General features: G+C 43.3%; 1 protein-coding gene across 1 annotated transcript in view; it reads left to right on the forward strand.

Annotated features, from left to right (window-relative positions):
• Positions 1–6,737: 6,737 nt before the first annotated feature.
• LOC113876272 (bile salt sulfotransferase-like) overlaps positions 6,738–15,696 on the forward strand; it is a 28,475-nt gene continuing 19,516 nt past the window's right edge. Inside the window, exon 1 of the mRNA XM_027515315.1 lies at positions 6,738–6,942. Within this exon, the coding sequence (XP_027371116.1) occupies positions 6,852–6,942 (91 nt within the window). The 5' untranslated portion in view covers positions 6,738–6,851. The remainder of the gene's footprint in view (positions 6,943–15,696) is intronic.

Here is a 15,696-nt window from a genome sequence, read left to right on the forward strand (position 1 = left end):
GTCACTTCAGTCATGTCTAACTCTTTGCGACCCAGTGGATTGCAGCCCACCAAGCTCCTCTGTCCATGGGATTCTCCGTGCAAGAGTACTGGAGTGGGTTGCCATTTCCAAATGCTGGAGAGGGTGTGGAGAAAAGGGAATCCTCCTACACTGTTGGTGGGAATGCAAACTGGTACTGCCACTATGGTGAAGAGTATGGAAGTTGCTTAAAAAAATGAGAATGGAGCTACCATATGATCCAGCAATTCCACTCCTTGGCTTCCATCTGGACAAAATCATAATTCAAGATATAGGCAACCCCTATTTTCAGGGCCGAATGTGAAAGGTGGAAATAGTGTCCTTTTGGAAGATGGCATCTATTATAAACATACTTCCAAACGATAGTCTCGTCCTTTCTCTCTGCCTCCATCACACTGGCGCTTACCCTCTTAGTCTGCATAACTTGTCCTCATTCTTGAGAACATCAGCTTTCACATCCCTTCCTCTAAGAAACTGAAGGCTTCCCTGGTGGCTCAGCGGTAAAGAATCCCCTGCCAATGCAGGAGACCAGGGTTCGATCCCTGGGTCCGGAATATTCCCCTGGAGAAGGAAATGGCAGGCAACCTGCTCCAGTATTCTTGCCTGGGAAATCCCGTGAACAGAGGAGCCGGACAGGCTGTAGTCCATGGGGTGGTAAAAGAATCATGACTTAGTGAACAGCAAAGAAACTTGATTTTCAACCAGAACAGTTTGGTTGTCAAAACTGAAGCAAGAGGCGCTACCGCCATCTAGTGGGCAGAGGCCAGGGATGCTGCTAAGCACAGGACAACAAATGATAGGGGCCCAGTTCAGTTCAGTCGCTCAGTCGTGTCCGGCTCTTTGCGACCCCATGGACCACAGCACATCAAGCTTCCCTGTCCGTCACCAACTCCTGGAGCCTGCTCAAACTCCTGTCCATTGAGTCGGTGATGCCATCCAACCATCTCATCCTCTGTCATCCCCTTCTCCTCCTGCCTTCAATCTTTCCCAGCATCAGGGTCTTTTCCAATAAGTCAGTTCTGAATCAGGTGGCCAAAGTATTGGAGCTTCAGCTTCAGCCCTTCCAATGAATATTCAGGGTTGATTTCCTTTAGGATGGACTGGTTTGATCTCCTTGCAATCCAGGGGATGTCCACTATGCCCAGACTGAGGTCTAAGGCTTGGTCCAGCTCTAGCATCTCTCTCACAGGGCTTGGGTGATGGAGCCCCCTGGGGACTTCCTCAGGCCCTTCGATGTTCTGATCTGCTACTTTGAAACTGCCTACATTCTCACTTTTGCCCCTAGGAGTTGAGGGAGAACAGGAACATATCTATTTCATATCCCTGAAGCACATGTGTGGCATTGACTTGCACAATTTCCTTTATAGAATAAAAGAAAAAATTGGCTTTTACTTGCATGTCACATACTTTCAGCACTATCCATGGAAACTCTCGACTGAAGAAAAACGCCTGCAAGGTTGTGTGTTGATTTGTTTGGGGAGCTTACTGAGGACTATAGCCTGGGAGACAGCATTTCAGATGGCTTTGAGGAACTGCTCTCAAGAGGTAAGGGAGGAACCAGGATATACAGCAGGGTGTTTTTATTTTGTTTGTATACTTGCGTTTGTAAAAAAAAAATGTAGTTGAACATCAAGAGAGTACTGTGAATTACAAAGAGCAGATTTCACAAGTTATTAATTTTAGGTCTTTTTCATGTATGAGAAGATGCAAGAATCTGGATTCATTGAAATTATTCCTCAGATGTGCAGTCTTAACTACTGAGGGTCAGTGTCCAAAGCAGAGAATTTTTCCTGCTTTTCTCCACCCTGAATTCCCCTGGAGACGCACTGTCGGTGCACAGTCCTCGTGGCTGAAGACTTGATCCTTGTAGAACTGGGATCAGTTCAGTTCAGTTCAGTCACTCAGTCGTGTCCGACTCTTTGTGACCCCATGAATCACAGCACACCAGGCCTCCCTGTCCATCACCAACTCCCAGAGTTCACTCAGACTCACATCCATCGAGTCAGTGATGCCATCCAGCCATCTCATCCTCTGTCGTCCCCTTCTCCTCCTGCCCCCAATCCCTCCCAGCATCAGAGTCTTTTCCAGTGAGTCAACTCTTCGCATGAGGTGGCCAAAGTACTGGAGTTTCAGCTTTAGCATCATTCCTTCCAAAGAAATCCCAGGGCTCATCTCCTTTAGAATGGACTGATTGTATCTCCCTGCAGTCCAAGGGACTCTCAAGAGTCTTCTCCAACACCACAGTTCAAAAGCATCAATTCTTCGGCGCTCAGCTTTCTTCACAGTCCAACTCTCACATCCATACATGACCACTGGAAGAACTATAGCCTTGACAGACAGACCTTTGTTGGCGAAGTAATGTCTCTGCTTTTCAATATGCTATCTAGGTTGGTCATAACTTTCCTTCCAAGGAGTAAGCGTCTTTTAATTTCATGGCTGTAATCACCATCTGCAGTGATTTTGGAGCCAAAAAAAAAAAAAGTCTGACACCATTTCCACTGTTTCCCCATCTATTTCCCATGAAGTGATGGGACCAGATGCCATGATCTTCGTTTTCTGAATGTTGAGCTTTAAGCCAACTTTTTCACTCTCCTCTTTCACTTTCATCAAGAGGCTTTTTAGTTCCTCTTCACTTTCTGCCATAAGGGTGGTGTCATCTACATATCTGAGGTTATTGATATTTCTCCCAGCAATCTTGATTCCAGCTTGTGCTTCTTCCAGCCCAGCATTTCTCATGATGTACTCTGCATATACATTAAATAAGCAGGGTGACAATATACAGCCTCGACGTACTCCTTTTCCTATTTGGAACCAGTCTGTTGCTCCATGTCCAGTTCCAACTGTTGCTTCCTGACCTGTATATAGGTTTCTCAAGAGGCAGGTCAGGTGGTCTGGTATTCCCATCTCTTTCAGAATTTTCCACAGTTTATTGTGATCCACACAGTCAAAGGCTTTGGCATAGTCTCCTAGCTCTTCCCAAATTCCAAAGAGAAACAGCTACTAGTTAGGGAAGTAAGGGAATGCAGAAACAGAGGAAAAGCAAATAGTTCAGCCATTTCATTTCTTTTTATGGCTCAGTAATACTCCAGTATGTATGCACACACCACATCTTCTTTACCTGTTCCTCTGCTGATGGACATTTAGGTTGCTTCCGTGTCCTGGCTATTATGAACAGTGCTGCAATGAACATTTGGATGTGTGTATCTTTTTGATTGAGTTTTTTGTAAGTGAGTTTCAGCTCTCCATATCTTTGGGTGTCCCTCAGTGATAACCGTCAGTTCAGTGTGTGGGCTCAGGTGTCACCTAGGAATAATTGTAACCCAGTACAGATCATAGTCTGGAGACTAAGTGGCTGCATATGCCTCACCCAATAATTGATTGAAAGTGAAAGTCGTGTCCGACTCTTTGTGACCCCACAGACTATACAGCCCATGGAATTCTCCAGGCCAGAATACTGGAGAGCATAGCCGTTCCCTTCTCCAGGGGAATCTTCCCAACCCAGGGATCAAGCCTAGGTCTCCCACACTCAGGCGGATTCTTTACCAGCTGAGCCACAGGGAAGCCCAAGAATACTGGAGTGGGTAGTCTATCCGTTCTCCAGCATATCTTCCTGACTCAGGAATTGAACCAGGGTCTCCTGCATTGCAGGCAGATTCTTTACCAACTGAGCTATCAGGGAAGTCCCCAATCATGAATTAGCTATTGTCATTCCAATAAGATTAAACATTCCAGTAAGATTAACAGTTTTATTAGTGTTCCATGACCTATGAAGTGGGAGAAGAATACAATTTCTTCATATAATCTGTATATTCAGTGTTAAAACTAAAGGGGAGTAACATGTGAAATGATCTGAGTATTGCTGACACGTGTTCACTCTCAATAATTATTGGTCACTCACAGTATCATTATGATTATTGTCACTAACTAGAATTATTTAACAATTATTTAGCAATTACAAGGAATGAAAGTATAATTTTCACTCCCTATTGTTGAGTATGTGAACATGTGAAGGCTTTGGTCCTCAGAGAGATAGAAGGCGGGTACAATGAAGTAACAATTGCTATTATGAATTTTCAATGTGGCAGACATGAAAATTCTCTTAGCCCAGTCCCTGAAATGTGAAATCACTTAATACATGTTCATTATGTTAATGATTGGACCTCCGGGGGGCTCAGTGGCAGAGAATACCCCCTTTCCAAAGCAGGAGACCGGTTCGATACCTGTGTCAGGAAGATGCCCTAGAGAAGGAAATGGCAACCCACTCCAGTATTCTTACCTGGAGAATCCCACAAACAGAGGAGCCTAGCAGGCTACATGCCACGGGGTCACAGTTGATGGGGTCACAAAAAGAGTCAGACACAACTTACTGACTAAGCAACAACAGCAAAATGTTTATGATTAAATGGCAAACAAGAACTGCCTCCTGTAGTCCATGTAGGTATAATATAAATTCAACCCCACAACCTGTGCGTCTAAAGCAAGTTCTTGACTCCTATGTTCAAAGAGAGAGATTTCAGGGACTGCCCTGGTGGTCCCGTGGTTAAAACTCTGAGCTTCTGAAGCAGGAGATGTAGGTTCAATCCCTGCTCAGAGAATTAATATCCCATGGGCTACACAGTGCAGCCAGAGATTTTCTAAAAATGTTTAATTAGATTGCTATAAAAAAGAGAGAGAGAGAGATCGCTGTTCACCCGAAACTAGCACATCGTTTCTTAACCAGCTATTGTGTGGTGTTAGTCACTCAGTCGTGTCTGTCTGACTCTTTGCAACCCTGTGGACTGTAGCCTGCCAGGCTCCTCTGTCCATGTCTCCAGGCAAGACTACTGGAGTGGGTTGCCATTCCTTTCTCCAGGGGATCTTCCCGACCCCAATGCAAAATAAAAAATTTAGGGGAAAAAGAAAAGAGAGAGATCTCAGTCCATGGTTTCTCAATTTCCCTCCAGCTTCTTGTCACTATGCCTTTTTATCTAGTTTTCAATTTTATTTTTAATTATCTTCAAACTAAGAGAAATCTTACCAGAAATACACAAAACAATTCTTGTACATGATTCACACAGATTCACCAGTGGTAACGTTTTCCAACATTTGCTAGACTATGTTCTCATTTCTTTCACTCTCATGGATAATATTAACTTTTTTAACCACTTGAGAAAAAGTTACTGATATCATTTCCTTTTATCCCTCTACACTTCAGAGAATATTTTCTAAGGCCACAGATATTTCCTTTATAATCTTAGAAAAATGATAGAAATCGAGGAATTTAGTATTGATGCAATGTTACTATCTAATCGACATTGTGCCTTCAAATGTGGCCAGCTGTCTCAATAATAAAATGACAGCATCTTCTGTGGCCCAGGATTCAATATAGGATTTAGTTTACACCCTCCCTTTTCCTTTCTGTGGACCATATCCTCAGCTTTTCTTTTCTTAGGGTTGTTTTTTTTAAATAACAATTTGATAATTTGAATGGTACCAGATAATTATTTTGTACAGCTTCCTCAATTAGAGTTTACACAATATGTTCTAATTAATACCTTCAGGTCTAGACTTCACGTTTTAAATATGCCCCCCAAAAAAGGAAGGAAGCAGGCAAGAGACTTCTCTGAAAGTCCAGTGGTTAAGACGCCAACCTTCCAAATCAAGGTGCACAGAATTCAATCCCTAATCAGGGAACTAAGATGCCACATACCTCCTGGCATGGCCAAAAACAAACAAAAAAGAAAAAAGGAGAGAGAGTAAATTTACTGTGGGGAAATCTAACAAACATTAGCTCGGCCAAGTGATCAAGGTCAATGGTGAGTTTTCAGGTTGATAGTGAAAGCCCTTGAAATGTTGGGACTATAATAGTATTTCACCTCCATGATCATCGTCTCGAAAACCCAGAAACCCAGTCAAATTATCAGACGAACATGGAGTACACCCCAAGAGAGGGACCTTCTCCAAAATATCTGACCAGTCATCCTCGAAATTGTCAAAGTCATCAAAGACAAGGAAAGTCTGAGAAATTGTCACAGCCAAGAGAGACCTAAGGAGACATGAAGACCCAATGTAATGTCGTGTCTGGGATGGGATCTTGGACCAGAGAAAGGATATTAGGTAAAAACTAATGAAATCTGAATAAAATATGGACTATCAGAATTCTTTATATTATCTTTACAATTTTCCTATACATGTAAAAATGTTGCAAATAAATAATAATAAAGCTTATTTAAAATACTTTTTCAGGCTATGCTTGTGGTCCAGTTATTAGGATCCTGCCTGCCAATGCAGGGACACAGGAAGTTTCCACATGCCATGGGCCAACTGAGCCCCTGTGCCACATATTCAGCCCAGCTGCCTAGAGCCAGTGCTCCGCAACAAGAGCGTAACCCCTGCTGGCTGCGACTAGAGAAAGCCCGCACACGGCAATGAAGACTCACAGCAGCCAAAAAAATAAATACATAAAATTTTAAAAACAACACTTATCAAAGTGATTCATTAAAAAAAATAATAAACTAAAATATATTTTCTTAATTCACCATATGTCTGCACCCTCCATCTTGTTACTAAACTCCTGGTTTCCTCCCATGATGTCAAACTCAGGTTAATCCAGAATGTTCCCTGAATGACTTCACGATTGCCCAATATTGTCAGTCTTGTGACCCTTTCTTTTCATCAGTAGGCACAGTCCTCAGTGAACTGGGAAAGATTAATGATTGTTTGATGTTGATTATAAAATGGATCTCCCAGTCCAACAGTGACTACGCTGAGGCTGAAACACCCACAAGAGATACAAAGATCTCATTGTCGTGACAGGAGAGTGTGTGTGGTTTGAAAGGATACCCTTCCCGAGCATGGAATTCCCATCTGAACACCTGAGAGAGGTGCAGGAGGATTTTATTATTAAAGATGAGGATGTCTTACTGCTGACTTACCCCCAATCAGGTAAGGAAGCAGGACCAGATGCTGAGAAAGGCTTCCTCATTCATTCAGCAGACAGGCGGAACTTCTGTATGCCGACAATGCGTTGGGGGAATAGAAATGCGCACTGATACCGCTGAAGAGCTGACTCATTGGAAATGACCCTGATGTTGGGAAAGATTGAGGGCAGGAGGAGAAGGGGGCAACAGAGGATGAGATGGTTGGATGGTTTCACTGACCCAATGGACATGAGTTTGAGCAAACTCTGGGGTATAGTTGAGGACAGGGAAGCCTGGCGTGCTGCAGTACATAGGGTCACAAAGAGTCAGACATGATGGAACAACTGAACAGCAACAGCCACTGGCTTTCAGAGAAAAGGATCTAGACAGGCAGTTACACAATAAGCTGAGAGCTCAGAGGGATAACCTAAGGCATCAGGGGAACCCACGGGAGTGAATCACAAGGCAAATTCAGGTGTTTGCAGAGAGGAGTGGAAGGAGATGGCTGGCCAGGGAAGTCTATAGAAGAAATGGGGGAGGGAGGTAATTATTTGAGGTGATGTCTATGTTAATTAGTTTGATTGTGGTGGTCATTTCACAATGTGGTGTTATTGTTTAGTCGATAAGTCATATCCAATTCTTTTGGGACCCCATGGACTGCAGCTCACCAGGCTCCTCTGTCTTTGGGATTCCCCAGGCAAGAATACTGGAATGGGTTGTCATTTCCTTCTCCAGCGGATCTTCCCCACCCAGGGATCGAACCTCCTACATTGGCAGGTGGATTCTTCACCACTGAGCCACCGTGAATCCCTCACAATGTGTACATACATCAAATTAACATGTAAAAAAAAAATTAACGTGTATACCTTAAAGATATACATTTTTTCCCAAGAAATTTGATTTTTACCTTTTGATTATTATCACTTATTTTCGGCCATGCTGGATCTCCATGGCTGAGTGGGCTGCTCTCTAGCTGCGGCGGGCAGCTTCTCCTGTTGTGGTGCACAGACTGCAGAGCTGCAGTGGGTGGAGCGTGCAGCTCAGTCACTGTGGTGCACGTGCTTAGTTGCCCTTAGCAGGTGGAATCCTCCTGGACCAAGGATGGGACCCGTGTCCCCTGCATTGGCAGGCAGATTCTTAGCCACCAGGGCAGGCCTACATTCTTTTTCTTTTCTCTTTAAACCATATTTATTTTCCTTGATATTTATATATATCATACTTTAAAAATACATCATATGCATCTGTGTAAAGTATATCTTTATTCTTTTTCTCTTAATATTTCTGCTCTGTATTAAAGAAACCATAAGCTCCCTGCTAGCAAGAACAAGGCTTATCAAGTTACTTGTATAATATAATGGGGCAATGGAGAGTTTAGTATTGCCAGGTTGACCCTACTGCTTTTGAACTGACAATGTTAAATATATACATTTTCATTTGTTAGTTATAATCAATGGGGGAGGGCAGGGAGTAAAACACAATTATCTCAGCGAAAAACAAAAAAGTGGAAGAAATGACATCTATATTGAGATGAAAGAAATGAATGTGAAATTGTTTTGTGAAAAGGGATAGTTTCTGATAAAGGTATCAGCGTGGATTGTGGTCGGGAATTGGAAAAAGCCTGACAAATCCAAGGGACAACAAGGATGTGAATCATATGTCTGTGAGGGGTGGGGTCGTTGAGGGACTGTGATTAGGCAAGAAGGAAGGCTGATGACCTTAGAAGTGGTGTGGTAGGGAAAAATCAAGGGCAATGGGAACATAACGTATCACAGGATTTAATAAATAACCAAACGGTGGAAGTAACCCAAATGTGCGCTGACAGATGAAACAAAATGTAGTAGCTACATATAATAGAACACTATTCAACTTAAAAAGGAATGAGTTCTGACTCAGGCGACAACATGGATAAACTATGAAGACATTACCCTGAGTGAAATAGGTGAGATTCCACACTTATTTCCACATAAATGAGATTCCACACTGTATGATTCCACATAAATGAGGTTATCAGAAACCAAGAGTAGAATAGTTGGTAGAGACTGGCAGGGACTGGAAAGAGGAGCAAATGGAAAGTTGTTACAAATGGGTCCAAAGTTTCGGTTTTGCCAGATGAGAAAGTTCTGGAGGTTGGTTACACAACAGTGTAAATACACTTAGCCCAGCTGAAATGTACTCCTGAAAATGGTTAAGATGGTGCCTTGGATGATCTGTATACTTTATGAGAATTTTTAAGAGTCAGATTGAAATGGCTGACCAGAGAAGGAAATGGCAACCCACTCCAGTCTTCTTGCCTGGAGAATCTCCATGGACAGAGGTGTCTGGTGGGTACAGTCCATGAGGTGGCAAAGAGTTGGACATGACTGAGCGACTAAGCACAGAATGACTGACCATGATTTTCCTTTCTTTATCTAGGAACGAACTGGTTGATGGAAACTGTCTGCCTGATTCATTCTAAGGGGGATCCCAAGTGAATCCAATCTGTGCCCATTTGGGAGTGCTCCCCTTGGGTAGAGCTTGCAGTGGGTATAATCTACTAAAAGATAAGGAAGGCCCACGTTTCATCACTTCTCACCTCTTTATCCAACTCTTCCCCAGGTCTTTCTTCAAGTCCAAGGCCAAGGTCAGTGCACGTAGTCAAGATAGCCTTGATCAATACTCATTAAACTTTAACTTACCAATGGCACCCCACTCCAGTACTCTTGCCTGGAAAATCCCATGGACGGAGGAGCCTGGTGGGCTGCAGTCCATGGGGTCGTGAAGAGTTGGACACGACTGAGCGACTTCACTTTCACTTTTCACTTTCCTGCATTGGAGAAGGAAATGGCAACCCACTCCAGTGTTCTTGCCTGGAGAATCCCAGGGATGGGGGAGCCTGGTGGCTGCCGTCTCTGGGGTCACACAGAGTCAGACATGACTGAAGTGACTTAGCAGCAGCAGCAGCAACCAGTTGAAGATCTGATTGAAATGCAATTGTATTCAGTAGGTATGTGCTAGTCCTGAGATTCTGCTTGTACACACCATAGCCATACTAAGTACAAAGCTACAGATCATTCCAGGGGTTCTATTAACCAAATGTAAACCAGAGACAAAGAGAAACCATAATGCCCAAACCTTAGAAAACCACGTTAAAGCCTAACTAGAATTCATAACTGTATTATACCCTACATAACACTCCTTTGAGAAAGACTGTTCAATCGACCGCACAATTGCACTCATTTCACATGCTAGTAAAGTAATGCTCAAAGTTCTCCAAGCCAGGGGTCAACAGTATGTGAACCGAGGACTTCCCAATGTTCGAGCTGGATTTAGAAAAGGCAGATAAACCAGAGATCAAAGTACCAACATCGATTGGATCATAGGAAAACCAAGAGAATTCCAGGAACACATCTACTTCTGCCTCATGGACTACACTAAAGCCTTTGACTGTGTGGATACAACAAACTGTGAAGTTCTAAAGAGCCTCTTGATGAAAGTGAAAGAGGAGAGTGAAACAGTTGGCTTAAAGCTCAACATTCAGAAAACTAAGATCATGGCATTTGATCCCATCACGTACTGGCAAATAGATGGGGAAACAGTAGAAACAGTGGCTGACTTTCTTTTAGGGGGCTCCAAAATCACTGCAGATGGTGACTGCAGCCATGAAATTAAAAGACGCTTACTCCTTGGAAGGAAAGTTATGACCAATCTAGACAGCATATTAAAAACCAGAGACATTACTTTGCCAACAGAGTTCTGCCTAGTCAAGGCTCTGATTTTTCCAGTAGTCATGTACAGATGTGAGAGTTGGACTATAAAGAAAGCTGAGTGCCAAAGAATTGATGCTTTTGAAATGTGTTGTTGGAGAAGACTCTTGAGAGTCCCTTGGACTGCAAAGAAATTCAAACAGTCCGTCCTAAAGGAGATCAGTCCTGGGTGTTCATCGGAAGGACTGATGCTGAAGCTGAAACTCCAATACTTTGGCCACCTGAGGAGAACTGACTCATTGGAAAAGACCCTGATGCTGGGAAAGATTTAGGGTAGGAGGAGAAGGGGATGACAGAGGATGAGATAGTTGGATGGCATCACCGACTCAATGGACATGAGTTTGGGTGGACTCCGGGAATTGTTGATGGACAGGGAGGCCTGGCGTGCTGCGGTCCATGGGGTCACAAAGAGTTGGACATGACTGAGCAAGTGAATGACTGAAATGAAGTGATGCTTGGAGCTGTTGCAGTATTAGTATTAGTAATAGTAATCTTATCAGTATTAGGACCAGAGTCATACACCAAGGATGGAAAAGCATAAACAGAGAAGGATTCTGGGTCACAGATGATCTCTCAGTATGCTGAACTAGTCTGGGCTGCCCACCTCTAGGTTTCCTCTCACATGAGATAACTAAGTCTCTACTTTTTAAAGTCATTACTACTTGCAGTCAAATGCAATTTCTAAGAGACACACCCTCTTCCCAGTCAAGTAGAAAACCTCAGTTTCTTCATCACTTCCCATAGTTACTCCTCATCACTAATCAATCACCAAGCACTATTGAGTTTACTTCTCTGGGGAAAAAACAAAAAGCCATGATAAACCAGATTTTAGGTTTTACTGGAAACAGGAAAACCACCCAGGTATGTCAGCTATGCACAGTGATACTTTATGGTATTAGTAAATCACATGTGGACTTGGTAGGAAGTTGTAAAAAAAATAGACTCAAGCTGTAAAAGAGTAAATAGCTACAGTTTTTTTTTTTTGCTAGAAAGTGTTAAGGTCCTTTTCAGGACTGATGCTGAAGCTGAAACTCCAATACTGTGGCCACCTGAGGAGAACTGACTCATCTGAAAAGACCCTGATGCTGGGAAAGATTGAAGGGGGAATGAGAAGGGGATGACAGAGGATGAGATGGTCGGATGGTATCATCGAATCAATGGACATGAGTTTGGGTAAACTCCAGGAATTGGTGAGGGACAGGGAGGCCTGGCATGCTACAGTCCATGGGGTCACAAAGAGTCGCACATGACTGAGCGACTCAACTGACTGAACTGAACCCTTAAAATACAATTGCTATTATACATTTTCAATGTGGCCAATATGAGAATTCTCTCAGCCCAGTCCTTAAAACCTGGAAGCATTTCATAAATTCTCAGTATGTTAATGATGAAATGGCAAATAAGGACTGGATCTTCCCGAGCAGTTAGGTATTTAAATTCACCCCCATACCTGTGAGTCTAAAGCAAGTTCTTGACCCTTATGCTTAGAAAGAGAGATTTCAGGGACTTCCCTGGTGGTCCAGTGGTTAAAACTCTGTGCTTCCAATGCAGGAGTTGTGGGTTAGATCCTTGAGCAGGGAACTAAGATCCCACAGGCTACACAAAGTGGCCACACACACAAAAAAAGATTTCTTTAAAAATTAGGTCAGTATAAAAAAAAAGTGTGAGAGATTTCAGTCCATGGTATCTCAATTTCCCTCCAGCTTATTATCACTACATCTATTTACGTAGTTTTTATTTTCATTTTTAATTATCTTCAAACTTAGGGAAATTTTGCAAGAAATACACACAAAATTCTTATACAAACTTCACACAGATTTACCATCACTAATGCTTTTGAACTGTGGTGCTGGAGAAGACTCTTGAGAGCCCCTTGGACTGCAAGGAGATCCAACCAGTCCATCCTAAAGGAGATCAGTCCTGGGTGTTCACTGGAGGGACTGATGTTGAAGCTGAAACTCCAGTACTTTGGCCACCTCGTGCGAAGAGTTGACTCATTGGAAAAGACCCTGATGCTGGGAGGGATCAGGGGCAGGAGGAGAAGGGGACAACAGAGGATGAGATGGCTGGACGGCATCACCGACTTGATGGACATGAGTTTGGGTAAACTCTGGGAGTTGATGATGGACAGCGAGGCCTGGCGTGCTGCGATTCATGGGGTTGCAAAGACTCTGACACTGAATGTTTTGCAACATTTGCTAGATTACGCTTTCATTTCTTTCACTCTAATATACAATATAAACTTTTTCAGCCATTTGACAGTAAGTTACAGAAATCCTTTGCTTTTATCCCTCAAAACTTCAGTGTATGAGATTTGTCTGGTGGCTCAGTGGTTAAGAATCCACCTGTCAATGCAGGAGACAGGGTTCCTCCCTGGTCTGGGAAGATCCCATATGTCCCAGAGCAACTAAGCCCGTGCGCCACGACTATTGAGCCAGCGCTCCAGAGCCCGAGAGCCACAACTACTGAAGCCCTCGGGCCCTAGAGCCCGTGCTCCGCAACAAGAGAAGCCACAGCAAGGAGAAACCTGCTCACCACAACTAGAGAAAAAGCCTGGGCAGCAACTAAGACCCAGCAGAGTTAAAAATAAACAAATACAATTATTTTTAAAAAATTTTATATTTTCTAAGATCAAGAATATTTCCTTTATAAACACAAAAATGACAGAAATCAGGGAAATTAGTACTGATGCAATGTTATTATCTAATCCACAGTGTGCATTCAAATGTGGTCAACTGTCCCAATAATAAAATAATAGCATTTTCTGTGGTTTAGGAATCAATCCAGGATTTAGTTTACATTCTCCCTTCTAATTTCTTTGGACCATATTTTAGTTTTTCTTTTATTATGGTTGTTTTAAAATAACAATTTGATAATTTGAATGGTTCAGTTCAGTTCAGTCACTCAGTCGTGTCCAACTCTTTGCGACCCCATGAATCGCAGCACACCATGCCTCCCTGTCCATCACCAACTCCCGGAGTTCACTCAGACTCACATCCATCGAGTCAGTGATGCCATCCAGCCATCCCATCCTCTGACGTCCCCTTCTCCTCCACCCCCAATTTGAATGGTACCAGACAATCATTCGGAGAAGGCAATAGCACCCCACTCCAGTACTCTTGCCTGGAAAATCCCATGGGTGGAGGAGCCTGGTAGGCTGCAGTCCATGAGGTCGCTAAGAGTGGGACACCACTGAGAGACTTCACTTTGGCTTTTTACTTAAATGCATTGGAGAAGGAAATGGCAACCCAATCCAGTATTCTTGCCTGGAGAATCCCGGGGACGAGGGAGCCTGGTGGGCTGCCGTCTATGGGGTCGCAGAGTTGGACACGACTGAAGCGATTTAGCAGCAGCAGACAATTATTTTTTAAAGATTCCTCAATTAGAGTTTACAGGAGATGTTCTCATTAATATCTTCAGGTCTAGACTTCATCTTTTAAATATGCCCACATAAAAGGAAGGAAGGTAAGGACTTCCTTGGCAGTCCAGTGGTTAAGACTCTGAGCTTCCAAAGCAAGGGGTATGGGTTCAATCTCTGATCAGAGAACTAAGCTCCCACATGCCATTAGGCCTGGCCAGAAAAAAATTAAAAAAAAAAAAAAAAGGAAGAAGGTGAGAGTAAATTTACCATGGGGAAATCTCAGTTCAGTTCAGTTCATTTCAGTCGCTCAGTCATGTCGGACACTTTGTGACCCCATGAATTGCAGCATGCCAGGCCTCCCTGTCCATCACCAACTCCCAGAATTCACTCAAACTCACATCCATCGAGTCGGTGATGCCATCCAGCCATCTCATCCTCTATCATCTCCTTCTCCTCCTGCCCCTTATCCCTCCCAGCATCAGAGTCTTTTCCAATGAGTCAACTCTTCGCATGAGGTGGCCAAAGTACTGGAGTTTCAGCTTTAGCATCATTCCTTCCAAAGAATACCCAGGACTGATCTCCTTTAGAATGGACTGGTTGGGTCTCCTTTAGAATGGACTGGTTGGATCTCCTTGCAGTCCAAGGGACTCTCAAGAGTCTTCTCCAACACTACAGTTCAAAGGCATCAATTCTTTGGCACTCAGCTTTCTTCACAGTTCAACTCTCACATCCATACATGACCACTGGAAAAACCATAGCCTTGACTAGATGGACCTTTGTTGGCAAAGTAATGTCTCTGCTTTTCAATATGCTATCTACATTGGTCATAACTTTCCTTCCAAGGAGTAAGCGTCTTTTAATTTCATGGCTGCAGTCACCATCTGCAGTGATTTGGGAGCCCAGAAAAATAAAGTCTGACACTGTTTCCACTGTTTCCCCATCTATTTCCCATGAAGTGATGGGACCAGATGCCATGATCTTCGTTTTCTGAATGTTGAGCTTTAAGCCAACTTTTTCACTCTCCTCTTTCACTTTCATCAAGAGGCGGTTTAGTTCCTCTTCACTTTCTGCCATAGGGTGGTGTCATCTGCATATCTGAGGTTATTGATATTTCTTCTGGCAATCTTAATTCCAGCTTGTGCTTCTTCCAGCCCAGCGTTTCTCATGATGTACTCTGCATAGAAGTTAAATAAGCAGGGTGACAATATACAGCCTTGACATACTCCTTTTCCTATTTGGAACCAGTCTGTTGCTCCATGTCCAGTTCTAATTGTTGCTTCTGACCTGCATATAGGTTTCTCAAGAGGCAGGTCAGGTGGTCTGGTATTCCCCTCTCTTTCAGAATTTTCCACAGTTTATCGTGATCCACACAGTCGAAGGTTTTGGCATAGTCAATAAAGCAGAAATAGATGTTTTTCTGGAACTCTCTTGCTTTTTCGATGATCCAGCGGATGTTGGCAATTTGATCTCTGGTTCCTCTGCCTTTTCTAAAACCAGCTTGAACATCTGGAAGTTCACGGTTCACGTACTGCTGAAGCCTGGCTTGGAGAATTTTGGACATTACTTTACTAGCGTGTGAGAGGAGTGCAATTGTGTGGTAATTTGAGCATTCTTTGGCATTGCCTTTCTTTGGGATTGGAATGAAAACTGACCTTTTCCAGTTCTGTGGCCACTG

Source organism: Bos indicus x Bos taurus, chromosome 18, assembly GCF_003369695.1.
Source record: "Bos indicus x Bos taurus breed Angus x Brahman F1 hybrid chromosome 18, Bos_hybrid_MaternalHap_v2.0, whole genome shotgun sequence".
In the NCBI taxonomy this organism is placed as follows: domain Eukaryota; kingdom Metazoa; phylum Chordata; class Mammalia; order Artiodactyla; family Bovidae; genus Bos; species Bos indicus x Bos taurus.